The 26,475-nt window shown below is 43.8% G+C and overlaps 1 protein-coding gene across 3 annotated transcripts in view; it reads left to right on the plus strand.

Moving 5' to 3' along the window:
- The first annotated feature begins 4,401 nt into the window (after positions 1 to 4,401).
- Positions 4,402 to 26,475, plus strand: part of SH3RF3 (SH3 domain containing ring finger 3) — a 214,209-nt gene continuing 192,135 nt past the window's right edge. For all 3 annotated transcript variants that reach the window (XM_028728005.2, XM_077927639.1, XM_077927638.1), the window contains exon 1: positions 4,402 to 6,029. In XM_028728005.2, coding sequence (XP_028583838.2) covers positions 5,331 to 6,029 — 699 coding nt within the window. In that variant the 5' untranslated portion in view covers positions 4,402 to 5,330. The remainder of the gene's footprint in view (positions 6,030 to 26,475) is intronic.

The following is a 26,475-nucleotide window of genomic DNA, read 5'->3' on the forward strand; positions in this document are numbered from 1 at the left end:
GGAGGGCACCATGTTGACTACCCCTGATATATGGTCTTAAATTGGGGTGCGGGAAAACTGCAAAACTTGTTTATTACATCATGCAACCCGTCTCTACTTTGAGGGGGAAACTAACAGAAAGTGGAAGGGTACTGTGAATGAATCAGAGTAGGCAAAATGTCCATTTTGAAGATGAAAATGCCCTTCGTTTTCTCTTTGGTGTGAAATGTATTTCTTGTTTTCCATTATAACCCCTGCTCCGGAAAACTGCTGCTACCGAACAAGCTGCCCTGCACCTGCAATAACACAGGAGGCAATAGGAAAAACCTTGCTCAGATCTGCAACATTGAAGAGGATCAGATATGCCTCTCTTGTTGTTAGTTTTCATTGCTAACAAGCTGGCACAAAGAAGCAGTGGGAACGTTTACTTTAAAAGTACATTCCATATTAGTTTGTAGTGGAACAAAAAAAAAGGGGGGGGGAGCAGTACCATAACTTGGTTTAAAGGTGGGGAGGGGAATCCTGGTTCCAAGGAGTGTTTGCTGAATTCTGCTCACTGAACACAGTAAAGTTTTTTTCTTGGCTTAAAGGCTTGGTGGGTCAAATAGATATTTGTTCACTTGCCCCCCCCCCCACAGCATAAGGTTGGCAATAGAATCCATGGAGTAGATCGTATTAACCAATCCTTGACAAAGGACTATTTCATCATTAGCACTAACACAGTATATTACTTATCTCCAAAATGCCTACTTCGATATTATATCTGGGCTGGATCTACACTGATTTTTTAAAGCACTAAAAAAAAGTAGTTATATAGCTCTCAAGGCAATTTTCCATTGACAGCTGTACAGCACCCCCTGGTGTGACATTTTTATAACATTTTTATAACACATTCATAACGTTATAACTCACTAGTCCCTGGTGCAGTGATTGCTGGGACAGTTTTGAATTCTGAGAATTCTTACATTCACTTAGTCACAACTTTGACGTGAAAGGCAGTCTTAAACTCAGATTGCGGCATCATTTTACATTTAGCAATTGGGAAGGGCAATCTTTAGCCCAGTTGCTAGGTAACACGCTTCCATTTTATGTCCACTGTGAAGTCGTCTAAGGTGAACAGCAAGTGCTATTCCTTGCCCTTCCTACTTTGTTATGGGACTTGGTTGTTTGTGGAAGGCACACTTTCACCAAAATCCCACATCACCAGATTCACTCCCTGCTCTTGTGCATCCATAGTTCTAAAGATACGGGGGCAGAGTAATGTAGTTCCATGTCGTGAGTATTCACATTTGAGCTATGCTCCCTTCCTGGGGTTTAGACAACCCAGACGCACTGCTGTGATTCGTTAGTTGGGATCCTAACCTCAAGTATACCTGGGCGGCACAAAGTTGAGGGCAACTGTCACGAGCTCTGCATTGATCTGCGTGGCATTTGGTTTTGACAGCTCATTTTGTGGGCATAATTTTACCTAGCCCTGTGAGAGGATGGCACGCTAGCTAAATTAATTAATCATTTGCTGTTTCCCTACCATTTCCCCTTACATGCTTGTTTCCCTGTTTATGTAATCGGCTATGATGGCATCCTATATATCTGCTCTAGAGGACGTCTAATGTCACATAATCAGGACTCTTATCTGTGCAAAAGAACTTTCTGTTCCTCTCCTCCTCGCTGAAGCATCTATGCTTCCAAAATGCTTTGCAGCAGATGGGGGGGGGGGGCATGGGATATTGTAGGAGGGGAGAAGAGCTGTCTGAGCAAACAGTGAACCCTGTTGAATGTTGCTCTATGATGCAATCTTGTATTCATTCTGCTAGTATAACGTAGGTCACAACGTTGCCCTTCTGCAGTCAGCGTGACTCAATGATAGGATAGGACGAGACTCTTCATTAACAGCAGAACTGGGAGTCTAGTGACTTTGACAACCTTTAACATTTGCATCTTTGAGGGAAATGAACTGAAATGCAAGTTCTCACATTTTGTTACACTCATCTCTAGTGCTCTAATCTCCCTCCCCTTTTGGAAACAGCACGTATTATTATCCTTATATGTTCTCCAGAGCTTTTGTTCCCGAGATTGACAGTTTTACTGAGATAGCACCTAAGTCCTTGATACTTGTATTTCACATTTCTCTGTACATCAGTATTATTTATAGTTTATCTTATTGGATAGTTTGGCCTCTTTCTGCAAGGACATTGCTGAACACTAGTCAGCAACAAAGGATCACCTGACTGTTAAAAGAGAAGCAGCCTTGGTGCTAGCTGGATCCCATACCTGAAGGCAGTGAAATCTACTCCAGCAAATGTGGTTTGAGGAGCAGAGAGTTTCATGTTCCTTCAGCTCTGTACTTAATTGTCGTTTCAGAAACAATATCTTACTGTGATTACCATTGCACTGCGTGCCAAGGAGGGGGCTTATCGATATTAAATGAGAGACAAGCAGACAATGTGACTGTGTGTGGCCATTATTGCACGCAGACGTCGTTAGTGGATGATTTATTAAGAGTGCTACTCAAGGGAGGAGTAGAAGGGTGACTAAAAACCACCAAATGTTTTCTGTGCACAGGAAGATTGGATGACATAAAGCAGTGATTTGCAAGACGATAAAGACCTGAAAATGTGGTTTTGGAATATCTTTTATTCCAATAATATTTTTGCTACTAAATAAATAATGGGTTTCAAGAGAGGGCTGTCCTCTGTCTATTCCATGTCTCCTTCATCCACCTTCCCTGCTTCCTCTATATATTTTTGCATAGAAAAAGGTCTTCATGATTTCCCTGAACTCCTGGCAGTGATAACAAACTCTGGGTCACACCAGCCTTCCTCAACCTTTCCAGACAAGATGGTCTGGGTGGTGTTAGAATGAAACACACTGCTCGGACAGGTCCAATAATTTCCGAGTCTGGTTCTTGTTAATAGTATGTAAAATAAATATGAGAATATTGAAATGCATCAAACTGTATTTTGCTTCTGTTTTTCTTGGCAGAAGGACTTGTGTGCTAAACAAGAAAAGGATTTAAAAGTGGGGCTATAATGTTGTTGTTGTTGTTTAGTTATTTAGTCGTGTCCAACTCTTCATGACCCCATGGACCAGAGCACGCCAGGCACTCCTGTCTTCCACTGCCTCCTGTAGTTTGGTCAAACTCATGCTTGCTGGTAGCTTCGAGAACACTATCCAACCATCTCGTCCTCTGTCGTCCCCTTCTCCTTGTGCCCTCCGTCTTTCCCAACATCAGGGTCTTTTCCAGGGAGTCTTCTCTTCTCATGAGGTGGCCAAAGTCTTGGAGCCTCAGCTTCAGGATCTGTCCTTCCAGTGAGCACTCAGGGCTGATTTCCTTCAGAATGGATAGGTTTGATCTTCTCCTCCAGCACCATAATTCAAAAGCATCAATTCTTCAGCGATCAGCCTTCTTTATGGTCCAGCTCTCACTTCCATACATCACTACTGGGAAAACCATAGCTTTAACTATACGGGCCTTTGTTGGCAAGGTGATGTCTCTGCTATAATATCTTTTAATAAAATAAATAAACACGGACTGTATTTATATAATCTGCGGCACTAAATGTTACTATTCAGTGAATAAATCAGAATTGGATTATTATTATTTTTAAATACATTGCAGAAACATTTCAGTCAGATTTCAGGACTTCTCAAATGTAATTACTTTGCAAGCCAAGGCCAGTGTTTTTGCATTAACTTGATCGTGTGTATATCACTGAAGATTGCAAGGATATGCAACGCCACAGTCTGCTTAGCTGAAGCCAGCTAATTAGGTGGAAATCAGCATTAATTTTTAATAAATAATACTGCAAGGATGGTTAGCAATATCTGGCAGTTCGCTAAGAAACGGGAGGGGTGGAGTGAAGAGGGGAAATCTTCTTCCATCAGCAACAACACCAAATGCTGTTTACGCAGAGCTCCACCAGGGGGAGGCCCACTGAAAGGAATCTGTTTTCCTTGTCCGATCTGAACAAACTTCTGCAAACTTCCCCATCTTCTCAGATTGCTTCAGGGGTACGTATTTCCGTTGTTCTGACGCTTGGCCTGAGATCGGGCTCGAAGAGGGGGGGAAAGCGCCTCCTCCTCCTCCCCACACCCCGGATCACCATGACCGAGGGAACACGATGCAGTGGCGCAGCACTGTAGTTACTGCACGAAGTTGGAATTTTACAGCTTGGCATCTGCCGGACTTCCTCCGGATCGGATTCCCGAAACCTCCTGCGGGAGCTGAAGGCGTTTGAGAGCGGGACCCAGTAGAGAGCAGTAGCTGGTTGGCGCTGCGTCTTCCTAGACGAGAGACGTTTCTGGTCGTGCCGGAACCCCATTGCGCAGCAGCAGCAGCAGACTTTTCTCCAGGAGCCGCTTAGCTGATTCACACCGCTCACAGCCTCCTTCGATTAGCAGCAGCAGCAGCAGCATCCCTCCGGCCATCGGAGGAGGAGGAGGAGAGGGCGGGGACTGGGCGGCTGTCCTGCTGCTGCTGGCGAGTGTTACCAACAGGCCAGCTGCAGCAGCAGGCGCCAGGATCTCTCAACAATGCAGCGCAGGCAGCCCTCGGATCTCGGAGCAGCAGCCGGGGAAGGCGCCCGCTGCTTCTGATCCTCACGACGGAGCGCGATCCAACTCGAACCTCGTCGAGAGGAGCTGGAAGTTGGCAGAGGATCCGGAGAAGGGGCGCGCGCGCGCACGGTTGGGTGGGCGCCTCCCTCCGTTTCTCCCCAAGGCTGATCTTGCTCTCCTCCCCTTGCTGTCACTCGGGATATTTGGGCAAGAGGCGAGCCCGCGAGAAGGAGTGATGGAGGCCGCCGCCGCCGCCGCCAGGGACATCGGGTTGCGATGATGGGAGAGCGACGGAGGCCGAGGCCGAGCTCGGCTGCAAGGGAGACGGCGAGAAGGGGCAGCGGGACGGGGGCAGCGCACCAAGCCTTGTAGGAGGAGAAGAAGAGCCCGGGAGGAGCGCCTGTGCGCGCCAGCCCTTCGCCCTGAGGAGCAGCGCCCAGAAAGCGCCTCTTCCTCCGACCCAGCCTGGAAGGGCGAGAGGCGGGAGCCTTGAAGGGAACAGGTGCCGCCCGCCGCGCCGCCGCGAGAAGGGAGCCCCGCAGAGGACGACGGCGAGGGAGCAGCGCGTGGCTGCCTGGAATTATTCTTCTTCTTGTTACCACCCGCCTGCTTGGAGAGGGGTCAGAAAATAGGTCTCCCAGTCCCCGCCCTCTGGTCCTTCTGACAGCCCGCCCCCCCCCCCCCCCGCGGCGGGCTGGGCTTTGGGCTTGCCGCCGGCCCGCTTCTTCTTGCTCCTCCTCAGCTGCCATGTGTTGTGGCTGCCGCCTGTCGCGCGGCCTCCGCTGCTGGTCTCCATGCTCCTAGGGGCGTCCTGGCTGTGCTCCTCCAAGGCCGCCGCCGCCGCCGCCGCCGAGAAGCGGGCTGCCGAGGAGAGGCGGAGGCGGCGCGCTGCTGGAGGAGGAGGTGGTGGCGGGGGTGGTGGCGGCGGCAGTAACGGCGAGGGGCCCCCAGCCGCCGCCGCCGCCGCCTGCGGAGGGGCCATGGACGAGTCTTCGTTGCTGGACTTGCTGGAGTGCTCCGTCTGCCTGGAGCGCCTGGACACGACGGCCAAGGTGCTCCCGTGCCAGCACACTTTCTGCCGCCGCTGCCTCGAGAGCATCGTCAGCTCCCGCCACGAGCTGCGCTGCCCCGAGTGCCGCATCCTGGTGGGCTGCGGGGTCGACGAGCTGCCCGCCAATATCCTGCTCGTCCGCTTGCTCGACGGCATCCGGCAGAGACCTAGAGCCGCCGCCGGCAACGGAGCCCCGGGGAGCCCCACAGCCCCGGGCAACGCGGCTGCTCCATGTGCGGGCAACCCCGCAGCAGCAGCGGCGGGAGGAGGAAACAACCCTGCTCCCGCCACTAACCCCGCCTGTCACCCCGTGGCGGCGGCGGCGGCGGCGGCTACAGCGGCCTCCCCAGGCTCCCCTAGCAGCGCCGCCGCTGCAGCCGCAGCCTCAGCCGCCGCCAGCCTGAGGGAATTGGCCGCCGCTAGCCGGAGCGCCCTGCTGAAGGTAAGCCTTTCCTTTGCCTCTTCCCGCCTTTTTTGTTCCTCGGTCTCCGCCCCGCGCCAGCCAACAAGCTGCCTGTTCACACGTGGCTCAGTTGTGCTTATACGGTATATACACAGCCAGGGGTGCCAACTTGAAAATATGTATATATTTGGGGGGCGGTAAGCCCTGCCCTGCATAATTGTTCACAAGACACACAGCCACTTGAATGGCAATGACTTTCAACTGGGGGGGGGGGGCTCACATATTTTATGGGGAGCAGAAAGGGACTTCCGCCCCTAGGAGTTGGCTGCTATGGCTTTTATATATACAGCTCCTTGTTTCCACACCTTTCGTCCAGGACGTTGATGTGTCCTTAATAGAAACAACAACATAACAATGGCACTGCTACCAACCATACATGTTGGGCTGCCCCCTTTGGCTTAGCTGGAAAGCAGGTCTAGTATGTTGGTTAGCTAGCACTCCTATTGAACTTTGAACATCTGGGGATAAATTACTTTTAAGAGGCGTCGGGGGTGCCAACTTGACTAAAATATTGGGGGGGCAGGGCAGGTAAGCACTGCCCCGCATAATTGTTCAGATGATGTGGCACATGCGCACCCTTGAACTTTGGGGTGGGTGGCTCCCTCAGATATTTTACTGGAGGGCCGAAGGGACCTGGGCCCCTAGAAGTTGGCTCCTCTGAGTTTTTGTCAGCACAGGGGGCAAGGGCATCTGTGGCGCCCAGGTTGTAGGGGAAATACGATGTCCCGAAATTCCTTACCACTAGGCAAAAGGGCAAGCGGATGCACTGGGAGACTTTGGCTCTGGTCACTTTTAAGAGTTGCCGTTGCCACTTGAAGAAGCTCTGTAAACTCTCCTCTTGGTCCTAATAAAGATACTGTTTGGCTGCCTTGGTGAATTTTGTGTGCGGTTGTTTCTTTTTAAGCAGGACCTACATTTCTTACGATACGGAGCTGCAGAGCCAAGACAAGCTGCACTTGACAAAATTCTTTTCTGCGCAATTATGATATATATAGCAGCCTTGCCCTATCTTATATCTGTGCCACTTCATCCGACTTGCCCGTTGCTTAGTTATGGATGCTTTGTTCAAATCGTGCATTACCGTAGTTACCAATGGCCTTTTTCAAATAACAGAGGGCATGCCTGCACGCTGCTCTGCCAGTGATATAGCAAAATAGAATTGTTATCAGAATTTGCATCACATGCTCTTTCAGAATTTGCTGTCTTTCTCCCATATTCCTTTTTCTTTTGCTCTAGTGCGTATGCAGTTCTGTGGACTAGCCCTGAGCGAACGTTATGCCTTTGTTGCAATATGCTATACTGAGATATTCCTCAGGTTTCAGTAAGATGGGTGGCCAAAGCCTACATTAATTTGTGTAGGAGTGGGATGCTGCAAGAATGTGGCACCGTTTCCAGTGTGTTAACTTTCAGAGGAGCAAAGCGCTCTCCTTAAGAGTGGTTAAAGACAGGTGTTTGTCTTGTGCATCGCTTGTCCCTCAAAATGAGGGTGGCCGAAACAAGTTACTCTCCTGCTCTTTTAAAATAAAAATCCGTGTGCCGAAATTCAGGATGTTGAGTGATGGCGTTGTACTTTGTTAATTGATGGACAAATCTGTACCTCTGCTGTAGAGAGCATGTGCTTTGCATCTAGAAGCTTCAGTCCCTGACACCCCTGCTTGAAAGGTTCAGGTAGCAGGGTCTGCAGGTGATGCACAAAAAGACAGCAAGTACACACAGGGGAAGCCTTTTTTCTGTCCTAGACCCTGGAGAACTCTGCCAGTCAGAGTAGACAGTACTGGACGGGATAGACAAATAGTCCAGTCTGCAGCTTCCTATGTTGCTGTGAAGCAACAATACAACTGCGACATCACGTGCCAGACTTCTCACAGGTCGACTTAATTTCCTTCCTTCACTGAGTAGGGTTCTGTGTTAACTCGCACAAACTGACATAACCATACCACATTGTGTGGGACTGCCCTGGCTGTAGAATGCAGCGACAATCACTGCAAACTGAAAGATGAAGGGTATTGGGTATACATGGGTGGATGAAAAGAGCTGCTACTGAAGGAATACTTGGACATACTGGCTAAAAGTGTAAATTTGGAAGAAGTTTGTTTACTATCCTGTGTGTGTATATATTCATATGAACTGTTTTTTATCGTCCACATTGTTAAAATAATATTGTAAAGAGCTTTTTAAAATAATAATGAAAGTTTTGCAGAAAGCTCTTTGTGATGCTGTGCATACATCGTTGCCTAACCAAGCCATGCTTTGTTTGATGGAACATCTTGCCTGGCTTTTAAAGTCACTGCTTGGCTGCCATGATTGATGGTTGCATTTTAATTCCCTTGCTTGGGATAATGAGTGCATGAGCACAAAAGGTTCCATGGAACTGTTTGTTTAGCCTTTGGAATGACCTCACAGCTTTATCTTTGAAATTGATGCAGTTCTCAATCCTTACAAGGTTCATTACACTGAAAGAAATCTGAACTAATCTGGTGTGTGTTTTTAAAGCAGAAATCAGCAGGCGATAGTAATCTTCCTTACAGCTGCTTTAATACAGCTGGTTAGCAACCTTTTCTGAAAACTAGATGGAGCATCTCTGTATGTATTAAGCAACACAAAAATACAAAGATAACTTGACAGCAGAAGGCAATTATTTGCCAATTCATAGCCTTTATCTTGGCCAGTATTTCAAAATAGTCGTCCCCCCCCCACTCTTTATAAAAATTTGCAGAAAATAAATAATGATTGCTCTTCTTAAAGATGGAATTAAGAAAGCTCATTCACTTATTTGACAGAAAAATGAATAGGAGTTGTAGGTGTTGCACTATGACACTTAATTGAAGTCCAAGGTCAAATGGTTTTGACCCTTTATCTTCTTTGCCATTTGTTGACCTTTGAATTCCTACCATTCCCACCTGTCTTTCGGAGTATTTGGGTGTAGAAACAGTTAAAAAGGGGAGAAGAAGGCAGTTAGCCACTGGAGGGTTTTATATCACATCCAATCAGCATTTGTTATGGATGTTTAAGTTGGGAGTCTCAGAGCAGGAAGCTGTACTAAATGCCCTTCATGGTGCCCTGTAGTTTCATGCGTCTATGAAAAGCAAGGAAATGACTCCTAACTACAAGACAAACTTTCTAAACTAGCACAGTACATTACTGTGAATATTGGGAATATTTGCCAGCCATCTGCTGTACAGATGACAGCTATAGGGAAGGGGTTTTTTTTGTGTGGTTTTTGCATTTTGCTTCTTTCAGATTGGGGGTTGGGCTCATCCACTTCTGTCATTCTTTCTTTGTTTGTCTTAGAGCTTACAGTGAGCAAAATCATATATTTATCATTGATGTAGTTAAGAAAATCCAGATTCTTATCACTGAGATTTGCAGCTGATGTATAAAAATGGTTTTGTGTTTCTTAACGATTTGTTGATTTGCTTGGGCTACTAATATTGCGGGTTTCTTAAAAAATCAAAACATTCAAACATTCTTTTTAATCTTTTACTTTGTACTTGCTGAAGTACAAGTTATTGCTGAAGCAATAACTTTCCATACTCAGCCAAGACCACAATAACAGGCCTCCCTTTCTAACTGATATTGTGTGTATTAGCTTCAAAGTTTTCTAAGTACCTTGAAATGTTTGATGGACTTGTTTAGCATTCATCTGATGAAATACGTTAAGAGAAGCAGCAGCAGCCCTGGACTTTTATTTGCACTTTTATTATTTATTTTCATTAAAGGGTTCACTGGGAAATGGAGACGTGTGCTTGGAAGACGTGTAACACATTTAAGTTGTTAGATCTGCAAGAAGAGCATTCTTACATTGCTAACTTTCTGTCCATTGAGTCCTGCACCCCTCCTCCCCGCCATATTGCTCTACTTTACTGATATTTCTTTGATCTTTGTGTGGGAGATGAAAGACTTCCTTCATCATATACCTGCAGTGCCGTGCAAAGGTGCGTGCTGCTATTCCTATGTGTTGTTTTAGCAATTCTTTGAACCCCAGCATTTATTCTTATTTCAACTTTCATCTCACTTCAGCCATGAACTCACAAAATGGCCTTAGGCAAGTCAATATCTCTCAGGCTCAGTTTCCCATCTGCAGTATGGGGCTGACCTACCTGTAAGGCTCTTACATAGATCATTGAGAGGACAAGTATGAACAGGTCTGTTTCTCCTTCTCCCAAAACAATATGGCGACCCACAAAACAAAATGCGACCTGGCAAATATGCCGTATGACCTGCCACCTGTTTGATAGCCCCTCTCCTTTTTTTGTAATCACAAGAACAGAAAAGTGATCAAAACCATGCATATCACAAGAATAGAAACGTGATCAAAATGTATATGTAAGTGACGAGAGGTTTCAACTTAGTTGGCCACAAATTCAAGAGGATGTGATAGTAAGCCTACATATTCTACTTCTTTTGGTGCCAGGGTGCTAGTATTTAGGAATACCAGCTTACTACATGTTCTTAAGACGGGGGCTCTGCATGCTTGTGGGCAGATTGAAATAGTGTTCATTAATATCAGATTCAAGTGCGGTCCCACAGGGCAAACTTTTCATTTCTCCTCTTTATCGTGATTTAACAGGTAATTTCTAGAGTTGCTCTGGCTGTTGGCTGACTTTCCAACAGATCACACTAGACAAGATGTTTTGAGTTGTAATGGAAGAGTTCCGAGAGTGTGCAGGTGAGATGAATCTAAGAGGCTCTGGTAAATCTTGTGAGACTTATCCCACAATCCATTTAGTCCATTGATCAGGACTGTCAATTTCAGTCAGAATAGAGAAACCTATGTGATGATTTTGTGTGCTGTTTAGAACAAGGCACAAGAGGAGTAGAAGGCTGCTTATAGGGGGAGTCTCTCTATTTAGTCATTTGTTTGTTTGCTTGTTTTAAAAAGTTCATTTTAACATTATATGGTACATGTTATCCAGGGATTGCTGGCAGACTATATGAGTCTTCAGCTCTCAACCAGGTTGCGGCTGATTTGTTTTTGGGTGAGACTGATATAATTATTACTCATTGTTTGTTTACTCCATAAATGTGTACTGTACTCTGCAGAATAACAATAGGAAGAAAGGGGTTTAATAATTTTACATTTGCAGCACCTTAGAGAGGGGCTAACATTTTAAACCTCTACAATCAAAACACAATTTCATCTTTTATCTTTGTTGACTTCCCACCCACCCCTTTCCATTGAATAATTGTTTCTCTCCTGCTGCTGCACCCTACCTTCTATTGATCAAATTATAACCACAATATTATAATCTAATTACTTCTGTTGTACCACTTCCGTTTTTTAAAATTCCATTACTCATTAGGTGATATTTTTGCTCATATTATCTCTTCCTTCTCACGCATACAGTAGCCCCTTAGGACTGCCTTCATGGCATCCCATAACATGGGGGTATGTGAGTGGGTGTGTCTGGCACTATAATTCTTTTAAAAATAGTATTGTAGGGATTTCCGAAGGAGTTCCTGGAATACCACGCCAGTTTTGTAAGTTTGCTTTTTGGACCATGTACTCCCCAGAGGTGTAATTTGTGGGACGTTGAATCACCTTTTTGAAACCACTTGAAGTGTTAATTATCCCATGCTAATTGGAGATACAGTCGTACCTTGGATCCTGAACGCCTTGCAAGTTGAACGTTTTGGCTGCCGAACACCGCAAACCTGGAAGTGAGTGTTTCAGTTTGCGAACGTTCTTTGGAACCCGAACGTCCGATGGGGCTTCTGCGGCTTCCGATTGGCCGCAGGACCTTCCTGCGGCTAATCGGAAGCCACACTTCGGTTTCCGAAAATTTTGGAAGTTGAACGGACTTCTGAAACAGATTCCGTTTGACTTCCAAGGTACGACTGTACATACTTATGCTGCCATTTAGCTCCTCGGCTAGCTACACCCCTCCCCCAATAGATTTCCCTGGTCTCTTGACCCGAGTCTCCTGCTTATATTTAAATGTTTTAATGGGATTTTAAAAACTGTGTGTTGTAATAAATTCATGAATTCGATTTTTATATTCTGTAAACTACTTAGAGGTCTGTTTGCCATTTAGCCATAAAGAAATTTAATAATATAATAACAATAACAATAATGGATGCAGATGGGAAAGACAGTGCACATTCCTACACAGCTATGACTGCCTTTTACATTTTCTGTCTTTTGGCGCTGCAACACATTTGTTATCATGGACCTCAACAACGCTAACCCCCGGAAGAGAAGCTATTGCTTTCCCTTCTCTCTGCTGAAATATGATAAGGTTTCCAGAAGAAGCTGGGAGCAACTGCAGCAGCAGAAGCAGCTGTAGCAGGAGCAATTGGTTCCAAAGGGAGCATGCCATGGAGCAAGGATTATCTCCAGAATTGGTGACTTTTCCAAGTTTGACTGGAAATGGGTCTGCAGTTGCCAAAGTGGTTTAGAAGATTTACAAGCCAATGCTGGCAATAAATTATCGCGATCATTTTCCCCCCTCTGTAGATAGTTGATATGGCTTTGCTCATGCTCTACCTCATGTGAAGAAAATTATGGGCTATGAAATGGACAAGAAGCGACTAGCTGGAAAATACTTCTGCATCATTGTGCAGAAAGAACAATGGTGGCAGCCTTAGGCAACACTATTCTGTGTTTAGGTTTATAGTGGAGAGGTTGTTGATAATCAGGAGGAAGCTGGGTTAGTAGAGATCAGTTTGGGATCAAGGTTGTTGTTGTTTGAATGGGGGAGGTTTGATGTGATAATGTTCTCAGCAATTTGTCTGTTGGTTACAACCTGGATATACATAATAAGTAGCCAAATATTTTGTTTTCATAAACACATTTCTCTCCCTATCTGCTTGTTCTTTATTACAGTTGAAACTCTTAACTGCTGGCCTTCCCCCTGCTGATTGGAACATGCAGATAAAAGTGCAATAATAATAATATGTATCTCAGTAATGTGAATTGGGAGGAAAAACACATAAGCCAACTGCAGAATAATATGGTATGTTAATTTGTTTGTTTGTAGAAGCCATTTGTGCACTTCTGCAAAGTCACTAAAATATCAGACAAAATAATCTCTTAAACTGACTTGCCAACAGACTTCTGTTCTGCTAATTTTGATGGGGAGATTGTATAGCTCAGGGGTGGCTAACATGTGGCTCTTCAGATATTGCTAGACTATAGCTCCAGAATATCTGCCAATCTACAGTATCATGCTGATTTAGGATGAAAAGAGGGGGAGACCCACTACAGTCAGATGATTCTGTAAAATATGGTCTGGAGAAGCAGGAATAAGCAACAATGAGCCTTGGGCTCATGTGTCCCGTCACTCCTCAGCTTCCTTAATGTGTGAAGGAAGAGATTAGAAGCTTCCACTTCCAGAAAGCAGCAAACCATATTTTAGCTTGGAATCCTGGTTTGGGCACACTCTATGGTTTGTGCAAGCTATACTGTAGTTTGTAGCATTGGGAGGAAATGGCAGAAAGAGAAGCTTCTAATCTCCTTTCCTGATGTGCAGGGAAAGAAAATGAGACCGATCTTTCTGCTACTGTTCCCAGTCTGCATGTGGTTTGGAGGATCATCCGAACTGAGCCTTATTTTAATAGCTTTGCTGGTATATTTACATGGAGGCATTTACATGGAGGTATATTTAGTTAGGGACGCGGGTGGCGCTGTGGGTAAAACCTCAGCGCCTAGGACTTTCTGATCGTCAGGTCGGCAGTTCGAATCCCCGCGGAGGGGTGCGCTCCCGTTGCTCGGTCCCAGCGCCTGCCAACCTAGCAGTTCGAAAGCACCCCTGGGTGCAAGTAGATAAATAGGGGCCGCTTACTAGCGGGAAGGTAAACGGCGTTCCGTGTGCTGCGCTGGCTCGCCAGATGCAGCTTGTCACGCTGGCCATGTGACCCGGAAGTGTCTTCGGACAGCGCTGGCCCCCGGCCTCTTAAGTGAGATGGGCGCACAACCCTAGAGTCGGACACGACTAGCCCGTACGGGCAGGGGTACCTTTACCTTTACCTTTTTATATTTAGTTATGAGTGAATATTTTATTACAGCCACAGACCAATAAAAGTTGATACAAACAGAATAAATTGCATAATAAGATTATGGTTGGATATAACCTTTCCGCTTCTTTTGACATAGGTTGCTGCCCAATCTTTTTGAGGTAATGCACCAATTAATAACAGACTGCAAAGGTGGATCATTATTGACATTCACTACATTAGGATTAACCCACAGGTGAATAGTGCAATTCTTCTGGATTCCAGAACCAAGTTCACTTAATAAAGACAAAAGGCATCTTCTGTTTCAGCATTAGCTACAAACATTGAATCTGTGTGGTCAAAGATACATAAAGGTTTCTAGTAACAGAATTCAAGAATTCTTTCTTGTGTCTAGGAAAGTGTAGCACAAAAATGCCCTTAAGCTATATTCTATAGCAGTTGTAATCAAAGTAGCTTGACGACAAGAAAATGATCATGAGGTGAAGCTTGAATTTTGGTGCCACTGTCAACCTGCTTAAATGCTTTGCAAGTATGACAGCAGCAGGATAAAAAATGTAGGGCAGCATTGATGAGACTTTGGAAGGGAAAGTCGCTTCTGGGTGTATTGTTGATATATACATCAGCATTCACACACAGAGAGAGACACACACAAACAACTTCTCTATTCAGGTTGCTCAAAATGCCTTATAGGTGCCCCTCCCACCAGTGATTTTAGTATGTTATCTGCTCTGGAAATACTTACATTGAAAAACGGTCTCTTTATGGGGAAATAAAGCAAATATTGTTCTCAGGTGCTCTCTCTTCTAGGCAACTAAGAGGACCAGAACTTCTCAGGACTTTAAGCCTGTCTTCTGGTATAGATAGGGGTGTGTGTGTGTGTGTGTGTGTGTGTGTGTGTGTGTGTGTTATTAATGGTTTCTTAGCCATTTGCAACTGCAGTGTGTGAAATCCATATGAATTACAAAACACATTGGCAACTCCACAATTTAGCACATTTAACCAGAGGTTTGTGTGATTTACCATGCTTTATTATCTTCTGCTGGAACCAATGGAATATATTTTTTTAAATGTTCAATTTTGCCAGGGTTTTCTTGTTATCCCAAAATTAATCTATTTTGTGGGGAGGGAGTAGGAAGAGGGAGAAACCAAGAGTATACCTGCTTTGTTTTGTCCTCCCATCCCACCCCCATCTCTCTTCCTAGTTAGTTGAATGAATCTGATCTTTATCATATTCATTTTCCCCCTGCTGTATAGCTTCAAAACTGAGATAAGATTGAGATGTAAGATTGAATAAGTGCTTGCCTGCTGCCTTCATTACATACATTTAGGCGGCAGGTGGAAATGTTTCTTTTCAACCAAGTCTTCAGCTAATTAAACAATCTAAGGCCTTTTAAATGTGTTGGGGGGATTTATATCGTCATCTTCCCATGATTTTTGACTGAAGGGCAGTATATAAAGATGATGATGATGGTTATTATTATTATTGGTTCTGCTATCAAATCATCCATAAGGAGTGCATTGAGAATATAAATTGCCTTATTTTTTTAAGATTAGGACTCCATTTCTCAGTCTGAAGGTGGATTACAAGCCCGAGCCATTTGGTTTTTGTGAGCCCTTTGTGGAGCTATATGCGGATACACCACTGAGGGCCCGATCACATCACCTGTGCCAAACACAAGACCCATTGCTTCATCTATATAGGTTTCACTAATATACACTAGGTCAACCCTTTCGTCCTGGTTGAATGCTTTTCCTTATTTATATTTAATTCTATAAAATTATCCAACACTAGTTTGCTGGGTAAAACGTAAACATTTGCTGCTAGGTCTGCAGCTTGTTAAACGTAGGTTTGAGAAGGATTTGACTTCATAGAAGTCAGTTTATTACAGCTTTGTTGCATTGTGGATTGTGTTGTAACGCTGTTAAGGACTGAACGGCTTTGTTCATGAAAGATGGGTAAAAAACTTTGTTCCATTTCCTCTGCTATCTGTAAATATAAAGAAGGGGATAAAGTGATACACCAAAAACAGTTAAGGTGTTTCTGGGCAAAATTAAACTGTGAATGATGTACAATACAACCCTCTGCATATCTACACAGAAACAAGTTTTCTTGACTTCGGTGGGACTTGCTGCCACCGTACAGCACTGAAATGTTAGCGAGTTTATGATTGCCTTAGAAATATAGTTTCATACAAAACCTGTGCTAGCGTTGGTGGCTGCTGTCCGTTGGGTGGGGCAGAATGCAGGGAGAACAACAGCAGGTTCAGCCAGGGCCAATGACAGAGGGGTCCGTGTGGCGCTGTGGTCTAAACCACTGAGCCTCTTGGGATTGCCGATTGGAAGGTTGGCGGTTTGAATCACTGTGACGGAGCGAGCTCCCATTGCTCTGCCCCAGCTCCTGCCAACCTAGGAGTTCAAAAGCATGCAAGTGCAAGTAGATAAATAGGTACCTCTGTGGCAGGAATGTAAATGGCATTTCTGTGCGCTCTGGCTTCTGTCACGGTGTTCCATTGCAACAGAAGTGGTTTAGTCATACTGGCCACATAACCTGGAAAGCTGTCTGTGGACAAACGCCGGCTCCCTCGGCCTGAAAGCAAGATGAGCGCCACAACCCCATAGTCACCTTTGACTGGACTTAACCGTCCAGGGGTCCTTTACCTTTTTACCTTTTACCTAATGACAAATAATTCTAGTTTTGTAAGTAGGGAGACAGGCAGATGGGGGTTGTCTGAGGGCAGACTGAGGATGGTGGTTGGACCTCATTTGCCCTTATGAACCAGTCTCCACTAACTATGGTATTTTACTTTATCGATTCGCCACAAAAATTACTATCTTCATTTCCCCCACCCACACCCGCCTAGTTTGTCCACTTTTGCCATGGATCCTGGCCCACATTGTTTTGGGCAGGAAGCATAAGGAGGAACTGCCTGCCAAGTCAAAATAGCATATGTTCCAGATTTCTTCTCCACACTAAGTTTTGATCAGCTAAATATTTATAATTCCGAGCAATTGTTGACATACGTTTCCCCCTTATTTAAGAAGAAGACATTTGTTTAAAAGGTAAAAGTATAAAATACAAACATAAACCTCTAACGGCAATAAACAGACATCTTTCGCTACCACCAGCTTGCCCCAGAAATCCAGTTTAAAGGCTGGCAAATTCAGTACAGCACAAACGTTCAGTGCGGGCATATCAGGAATTGCTCCTGAACCCCTCAGTCTTGGAAGGCAAGACTGAGCTCTCTGCTGCATTTGGCATCAAGTCTCTAAGCAGCCCCTGGTAAATGAAAGCAGGAAGAGATTGCTGGCAAGATTGTCATATCTCCTTTTCAGAGTGCTCTGGTTGTTCCTTACCAAAACTTCTTGCTCTGTCCTGACCTTCCCTGAATTTATATCCGCTCTAAATTCTGCCATACTGTTTGCTTGTTCCCTGCCCATTTGTCTTTCACTTTTCCTTATGTTTCTCAATACGTACTACTTCAGACCCCAGCAAATGTGAATTACAGCAGGTGATATTTATAACCTGGCTTTCTTTCTTGACAGGACAATCCACTGCACAGCATCTGTCTGTTCATTGTATTTGGGTTTCCTTGAGACTCCAATGTGTGCTTCATTTAAATGAATTGTAGTTGCATAGCAGTACTTAACAGTTGAGAATGTTTTTAAAGGTGGCATTGGAGGCTGATTAGCATTCCAATATATATGAATTCATATATCAGGTGGTATAAATGGGTGTCATATAATAAGTTCAATTTAGGAGTTCTGTATACAGTGGTATCTCGGATTACATACGCTTCAGGTTTCATACGCTTCAGGTTACAGACTCCGCTAACCCAGAAATAGTACCTCGGGTTATGAACTTTGCTTCAGGATGAGAACAGAAATTGTGCCCCTGCGGCGCGGCGGCAGCGGGGAGGCCCCACTAGCTAAAGTGGTGCTTCAGGTTAAGAACAGTTTCAGGTTAAGAACAGACCTCTGGAACGAATTAAGTACTTAACCCGAGGTACCACTGTACAAATTAAAGTCTTATATCAGCAATCTGAATTGTAGAAAAGTGCTAAATTAAATTATTAAAACTGTAATTGCATATTTACCTGGAAATAAGTCCACTTGGACACAGTAGGATTTACTTCTGAATAGATGGAGTTAGGATCACACTGTAAACTTGCAACCCTATGTACGCTTACTTGAGAGGAAGACCCATTGAATACAGTGGGACTTCCTTCCAAACAAACGTGTGTAGGATTGTGTTGGGAGTTTCATTTTGTCACCATTGATTTTTTTTATTCTACATATTTATCGCAAGAGTTTACATCTGCTTGCTTATCCTTGGCTGTAGCATCAAGTGATTACTAGGATATGTAAAGGAACATCACAGGTTAATTACCAGAGAAAGGGTATCATCTGATGTAAACTCAAACATTTTTTTTCAAAAGTGGTTCACACATTTAGCTATTCAATAATATTGGATTGGAAAATCACAGATGTAATTTTAATATGGTCCTGTTCTGTGCTTCCCTTTATTTTTCAGGGGCGGGGAGGACATTTCTCCTGAAAATTTGCTTTGAAGCCAGTTGGACTTGTGGTTGGGTATAATTGTAACTTTGGCTTGATAAGGGTCTGGAGTGGAGTAATTCAATAGGTGAGATAGTCTTTCATTGAACTTGTCAGGCTTCAGCAAAGATAACAGTCATTCCTGAATTGGTATTGTAGGGAAGAAAACACAAACAACAAAAAGGTCAGAAAGCTGAGCTTCTTTTAGAAGCAGAGCACGCAGAGCAGCTTATGGGCTCACATATGGTTCGTCTCTGCTTTTCCTATCTATAGTTTTATAATTCTTGTTTCTCTTACACTAAGGATTTTCTTGAAATATACAGTGACACCAGGCCGTAAAAGAGCATAGAAACAAGAACAAGACTGTCTGTAGGCATTTTTTGAGGCTAAGCATGGCTTGATTTTTGTTTGTTCACAGTGCAGAGATAACACAATGAAAGCTCATTTTCGAAATCAGATTAGCAGACCTATTGTGAATCTTGATTACAGCTCTACCCGAGGGCTCCTATTGTGCAATAAAAATAGAATATATTTGGGAAAGATATGCCTCCTCTTTTCTCAGCCTTTCTTCTTAAGTGTTCTGCATGGGAGCACAAAGTCACCCTGTTAGCAGTTTCCAAAAGCGCTCGCTAAAATTGCACATTCACACATATCACTAATTCGTTAAAAATATGTTTCTTTAATGTTTCCTCTAGTTCTGTTCTTAAGAAAGCTAACCTAACACTTTGAATTGATCAAAGTATTAAGCATAAGAGGCAAGGGGGGTCTTTGTAATATCATGAAGTATGTAACCAAGGACATTCTTATATCCTGTGTAGTGGAAGAAGCACAGTTTGAATGTGGGGCAGCCTCATATTCCGGGCTGTGTGTGTTAACGGAAAAATCCGAGGGCTCCCTTGGACAAAAACAAAGACACCAACCAGGATAACTTGGAGCAAAACAGCAGCCTGTAGGCTTGGCCTTTATTGATCTGTTGCAACAGGGTGCTCCCCTCACTAGCAGGAGAGAGGAAGGACCCAGAAAAATGGTGTGCAAAGCCTTATAAAGACTTTTGAAATTGCCACCCTGTAGATCAAGACCATCCCCAGAAACACCATACATACATCACAGAAAGGAGGGGTTGAGGGAGGGGTAACCTGAGTGTCCTGCTACCTGGCTGGTTCCCCCTTTCCCCCTCCCCATGACTACTTTCCAGGTGACAGAGGGGAGTTTGCAGTTTCCTGCCCCCAGAGGGAAGAGCTGATTATTGTCCTTTGTTCCAGTCCGTGCTGAATCCACTCCCATATGCAAGTTCTTTGTGATCTTGATGGTCTTCTGTCTAGGACCATCAGGGTTGGCATAGCAACTGGGCAGGGCTCCTGTGTATGTGCTGGTATGCTCAAGGGATTATGGCTGCCCTGTATCAAACCTTCCCCATTTTGTAGTCCTTCCTTCATGGAGTAAAATAAAAGTGGAACAGTGGAAATCCGATGTATGGTTGATTTTCTATGAATTTATAACAGAAGCGTAGCGTATGTAGTGTGTGAGTGTGTGTGAAGTTTGTACAAACTGAATGATTTGGGGGGGGGGTTCCTGCGACATGTGCGTATACTGAAATTTAACAGGAGCACAGATAAACTGCAGGGTGTGCCCACACAGAATTCAGCTGCCTCAGATTTCATTGAAAAACAGCAGATTTTTAAGCACATATAGCTGCGTACGTGGATCATGCCTGCTGAAGCAGCTAGAGAACTTGCTGAGTAAGATTTTCGGTGGGCAGGGGTGAGGCATCTATAATATATATATGTGACTAGCAAAACAAGAACAGTATTTGTTAAAGAGAGGAACTGGGGAGAAAAAATGAGCAACAATATCATCAGTTTTGCACACAGTTACCTAGGAGCAAGCCCCATTGAACTCAGTGGGAATGACCTCTGTTTAGATATACTGTACATAGGATTCTGCTGTAAGAAGAGTCCTGATACAACCTTAATTCGATACTGAGCAATAAATAAAAGGAGAATTACAGCAGTGGATAAATTCTGATGGGCAAAGCTTTTCTTCATTTACATCAGACTTTCAATATTGATCCAATATGCGAGTTCAAACTTTGCTCCTTTGTCCATCCAAATGGGAATTTATGAGAATTATCCTCAGTATGGAAAATTTTTGCTCTGTCTTGTGCCCTGTCTTCCTCCAACACTCATGGTAAATTTCAGGTTTACTGTTCTGTTGTCACCGAGCATGGAACAGGCATAAAGAGGCAGAGAGCAGCATGTATAATAGTTGCATGGTTTAATTGTGAATTGATTGCTTTCTAGAATATTCATGAGATGTTGGTAAGATATGACTGTCATTGCTATAAAGAATACAAGTTTGTTTTTCATGTCTGCAGTTGTCTGCCAAGCAGGTGCTCAGCCTCAAAGTTTACTTTGCGCTGGATAGGCGAAGCCTGTCTCAGATTTGCCTTACTTCTGCTTTGTTATTTGCTATTTGCTGAATAATATGAATACTGTACATCTTTCTGTTGAATGTACATGCAGTGTCTGCAGAACAGAGACACTCCCAAGCAGTCTTTAGTTTTTTCTAGTGAAAAGATATGGGTACAATGCATCGTAACATGTAGTTCTGTCCTTAGCAGGTGGAAAATGCTGGATGAAAGTTAGGGTATTTCTCCACAAGAGCTTCCTATACTTCTGGCACTTCAGAGCTAAACAAGAGGTTCAGCGAATCCCAGAAAACAGAAGGTAAATTGTGACATACAGGCCCCGTTCTCACATCACACTAAATCATAATTTTAAACAAACTGTGGCTCAGTGTGGATGGATGAGCAATGTGCTGCTCTCTGCTATTAAAAAGTTCCCATGTACTTCTCCCCTGCCTCTGCTACTGTTGTGCCACATGTGAAACAAGCCAAACTCTGACTTTTTGTGTCGTTCAAACATGGGCTCATCATGGTTTGTTTTCCCTTAATAACTTGGTTCCCACTTATGGTTTGCTTGGAATGAAACAAACCATGGGCCCCAGTTCATTTGACAGGGCAAGCCACACCTAGTCTTATTTTGTCTGCGGCACAGCAGGACCAGGGAAGGACCACTGTGGGATTTCTTTGCACAGCATAGAGCAGCCTCCTGTTCCTTCACGTTAAACCATAATTTGTTTTAAACTATGGTTTAATCTGACATGCAAACCAGGGCGCAGTTTACCATATTGACATCACGTTCTCTTCACCTGTGTCGATTGCACTGAACACGCTCTGCTCATATGATGAACAGAGCGGTGAGCTGGGGTGGTGGTAGTTTAAGTGTTAGAGTAGGGTTGGGGAGTTCTGGGTTCAAATCCCCACTCAGCCATAACATGAAGCTCACTGGACCAGTCGCCATCTCAACCTAGCCTACCTTACAGAGTTGTTGTGAACATGAAACATGTAGGTGAGAACAATGTGCAGCGTCTTGAGCTCATTGGAGAAAAAGCACATTTAAGAATGATTAATTTGATGCATCAGCCCTCCACACAAATCTGGATGAGAAATGTATGTTGGCCAAAGACAGGCACCATGTAGAAAGCTGCTGATAGTTTCAGGTGCTTTTATTGTGGCATAAAGGTCAGGTGTGTGTCAGCATTGACTACTAAACATCTAGTTAAAGGCAAGACCTGTAACAAGGTAAGAAAAACTATTTTAACGACTTACTTATTGTCCTCTTTAATATCATAATTCACTTAACAATAAAACGGAACAGTACAAAGGGAATTATCATTGTCGGTATCTTTCAGGGGCTCCAGAATGACTTTCACTAGTTTAAAAAATGATGATTTAAAAATTCTGACTTCTGTGCATGAAGCCAGTAAGCATGAAGAAATACTGTGTGCTCAGTTGCCACAGAACTATCTGATCTGCCCAAGTACTCCTTTCATGTTCTGGAATTAGCATTGAACATTTCTGCTGCCACGGCAAATGCACAGAATTCGCATGCTCATAATTCCAGTCTTTCCTCATCAGCATATATAGCAGTGGTGATGTGCTATTAGAATTTGCAAAAAGAAAAAAGGAGGAGGAAAGAAAGGAAAATCACTACACAGCTGTGGAATTTTTAGGCATGGATGATTTTACAGTAAAGTACAGTCAAGCGAGTGTCTTTAAGTGGCTTCTCATAGCTATCTTTCCAGTACTTTAACCAAACAATTTCCGGTCCATGAATAAAATCAAGACTTTGCAGGGTTGTTTAGTCTGGGCATTTGGGAGTTTGGAGCAGTTAATGTGTTCCAGAAGGTTAACCACTATGAACTCCCTTGTCTGGACAGCTTCCTCCCACCCTGCTACTTTCAGATGGGCTGAAACTCATACAGATCCCTCCCAGGCAGGTAATACAAGTCTTTGGTCCTCTTCAGCATAACATGAAAGAGACCAGTCTTTGGCAGTGTGAAAGCTAGAGCATATTTCCTGTCTGTACTGTTACCTGGAAGGGAATAAAAGAGAGTGACTGTTTCACAGTTATGATTTATTTTCACATCATAAGGACATTATATGACTCCGACTATGTGGAAGGCTCATTTTTCTTTCCATAAAACATTAATCTGAAGGGCACAAATATATATATAGCTGACCCCTTTAGGAAGGATAACGGTATTAATTTTCAGCTGTTCATGTGAAGTGCTAATTTTCTCTCGCTAATAAAAAGCAGAAATGAGATTAGCACTCTTACAAACTGCAAATAGGAGATAATAGTGAACATCAGTGCCCATAAGGACTCAGCTGCACGAAATAGCACTGTGGTACAGAGTCCACTGCAGCCATGTTGTTGCTTAGGATCTCATGATCAGGGATCCAGTTTTCTCATTCCACCAAGAATTCATCTCTGCACACTTTGCAGGCTTCAGTGTGTCGATTGACCTGCAGACCTGTGCAGGCAAAATAGTGCTAAACAGTTAAAAACTGTTCCTAGGCTGCATGGTAGCCCATGGTGAAATGGGTCCGTGTGGGTCCCTTTATGGCAGCGGTAAGGAATGCCATGCTCTCCAAATTCTGCAGGGCTCAACCGCCACCAGCCCCAGCCAGCATGACCAGTGATTGGCAATTATGGGAGTGGCATCCCAGCAACATCTGGAGACCTCCAGGTTCCCTACCCCTGCTTTACAAGATAGTCAGCTCCTGACAGCATTGACAGTCTGATATGTAGGTGTGCAGATCCTCATAAGCAACAGAGTGAGTGCCGCTTGGTGCTAAATGCAAGGATCTTCCCTGTTCATTGTGCGGGATGATGACCCAAGTTGTGAACAGTGTACATCTATCCATTGCTATCTTTTTGAGTGACACCAAGAACTTACTTGTGTGTTGACATAGCAGATCTAGAACTGAGTTGTAAGTTCCTAATCAGGTGTGTAAGAAGACCTGTCAACATTTGCCATGGGCGGTGGTTCCAATGGGGGCGGTGGTTCATTTTTAAACAGCATCTTCCCTTGTACTTTTTCTTTGTTAACCTCATTTCTGGGCTTCCAAAGAGTTGCGTCCCCCGCCCCCAATTTGCTTGTTTTGCAGTTGGCTGGTGCATATTATTTAGCGAATGAAGCATGACATAAAACGGAATATTTATATTTTTTAATAAAAGATTCATTTTCCATTTTGTGTGGCATTGCTTCTTGGTCTCTTGTGATCTGCCCACAGTGTAGCTCTTGAATAATTAAATACAAGAACTTACGGGGGCCTAGTGTTACTTTGCTGGAGCAGCTATGTTCCAGTCTCACATGTTACCAAGCTCACTAATATGAATTTTCAAGCTAACGTTAATATTTTATGGTATACCAATGCAATTTTATTCTGGTTTCCCTAAAACGACGTGCACTTGACGTTGAACCCTGAGCGCTGAGATGATTACACTTCGTAAAGCCTTCGCGCTTCGCTTACATGATCCTCAATGTTTTATTACACGCAAAGTTATTTGCCACAATTAGGAATGGATAAAGCTGTCATTCTCCTACCCCAGTTTCTCATTTGTCTAATCTTTTCTAATTCAGTTCTTCACAGTTCTCCATCAGTTTGTGTCTTATTTTATTTTATTGGAAAGGTCCCAAAAAATCTAGTGCAGGCTGACTGCTGAGGTCCTGGTGTGGCCAGTTTTATATGGCCAGGGAACAGACCAGAGGGAAGAGGTTCTCCCTCAGGTCCGCTACCAAGCCCCATCCCTTGCACACCCACGATTGGCCAGAGGCTCATCCAGGAGCATCCTGGGTAGTTGGTGTCACAAAAGAAGGCAGAACTGCCTTCTCCCGTCATGCCAAAGCGGGGAACCTCATCCCGCCATGGCCATACTGGAACCACAGTGGCCACTCCCAGTGAGGGCGTGGCGGGAACGGGCATTCTTGCACACATTTGGCTGGGGAATTGCATGGCAAAATTTATGTTTCAGTTTGTGTGTTGTTCTGGCAAGTGCAAATTAGGCAATGAAGTTAGAACTGAGTCAAATATCTCCCCCACACCTAGCCACAATAATTTTAAAAATGTATAAAGTACAACAAAGACTGTTGCTGGAAGAGTCTTAACATGATCATCCCTGTGGAACCTGCTTATACCTGGAACTTGTCATGTTTAATGTGATGTTATAAATAAAAAATGAGATTACTCGGCAAGTGGTGACAGATACCATTTCGTTCCAAATCACTATTGTCTTCGTAGGAACTTTGTGAAAATTATTGCACACAGAGAACATTGGTAACAGTTTATTGGCTAGACTTTATTGGTATGGAAATTGTTGTGTCACAGGGTTCATAACAAAAATGCAGAAATGCAAAAAAAAAAAGTGTTGGTTGACGTAGTTGAGATATGTTAAACCAGAGATTTTATTACATACTTGTTCCTTAGAACTAGATTTAGAGGAAGGGAAAACATTTCATAAAATAGATGATTTAGAGCAGTGTACTCTAGTAAAAATCTGCAGCTCCATTGTTGTTTTTTTACGGTTGCCGAACTGTGGAAGAGAGACCGGATTTCTGGCTTGCAATCTAGCAACCTCATGAGATTGTAACATCTTAAGTACAGTTAGTGTTCCAGTTTGGAGGTAGTTTTTGTAGGATTTTTGGAAAGGGAGAAATGTCAGTGGTGCTACCTTGAGACTGAACTGGACGTTCATTCCCTATCATTTCTGTTTTTTGGCCATAATGAGATGTCACTGTAGTTAAGTAAAGCCATTTGCTTTCTGCTTGGTCTTTTCCTCCACTCTTTTTTTCTTTGTTCCTGTCTAATGGAGCTAACTTACCTTTTGGGGCAGGGGCTTGGGTAGAATTATGGATATAACGATCAGAGAGCGCAGCTTATCAATGTCTTGGACATCATTGGCCGCTCTACTGGAATATACAGAAATTGTAGCTCTGAGCTTTGCATGCAGAAGGTTCAAAGTTCAATTGCTTGGCATCTTTGGTTATATCATAAAATAGGAGGTGGTAAGCAAGACCTCTCCTAGACAGTTGCTGACAGTCAGAAGAGTGAAAATTACCGGAAAAATAAGAAATCAAGATAGCTAATAAAATAATAAATTCAATGGCAGTCCCCAAATTTAGATCTCCCTCTTGATTGTCAGCAGAGAATTCGGTTACTGTGCCGCCATCTGTGAAAAATAACTCTTACTACTGCCTGCAGGTTGGCTTTTTATTGCACATGCCATCTGGCCTGCTACTGATGTTGATCTTGAATGTTTGAAATGTTTTGGTTCATTGTTCTCTGAGCATTCTCCCTTCCCAGTTTTGCCACATAAAACTGAAGTAAGACTCTAGTGAATCCTCTTGCAAAAGTGGGCTGTAAATCACCTACAGAATGTGTATCAGCAACTGGTAATTTGGGGAATTGCCAAGCGTAAACAAGGGAAAGATATTATCTTATACCCTTGCAAGGTGCATATTTATGACAAGAGTTCAAAATCTTGTATAGTAGAAGTGCATTGATATT

This window comes from Podarcis muralis, chromosome 4 (genome assembly GCF_964188315.1).
Source record: "Podarcis muralis chromosome 4, rPodMur119.hap1.1, whole genome shotgun sequence".
NCBI lineage: Eukaryota > Metazoa > Chordata > Lepidosauria > Squamata > Lacertidae > Podarcis > Podarcis muralis.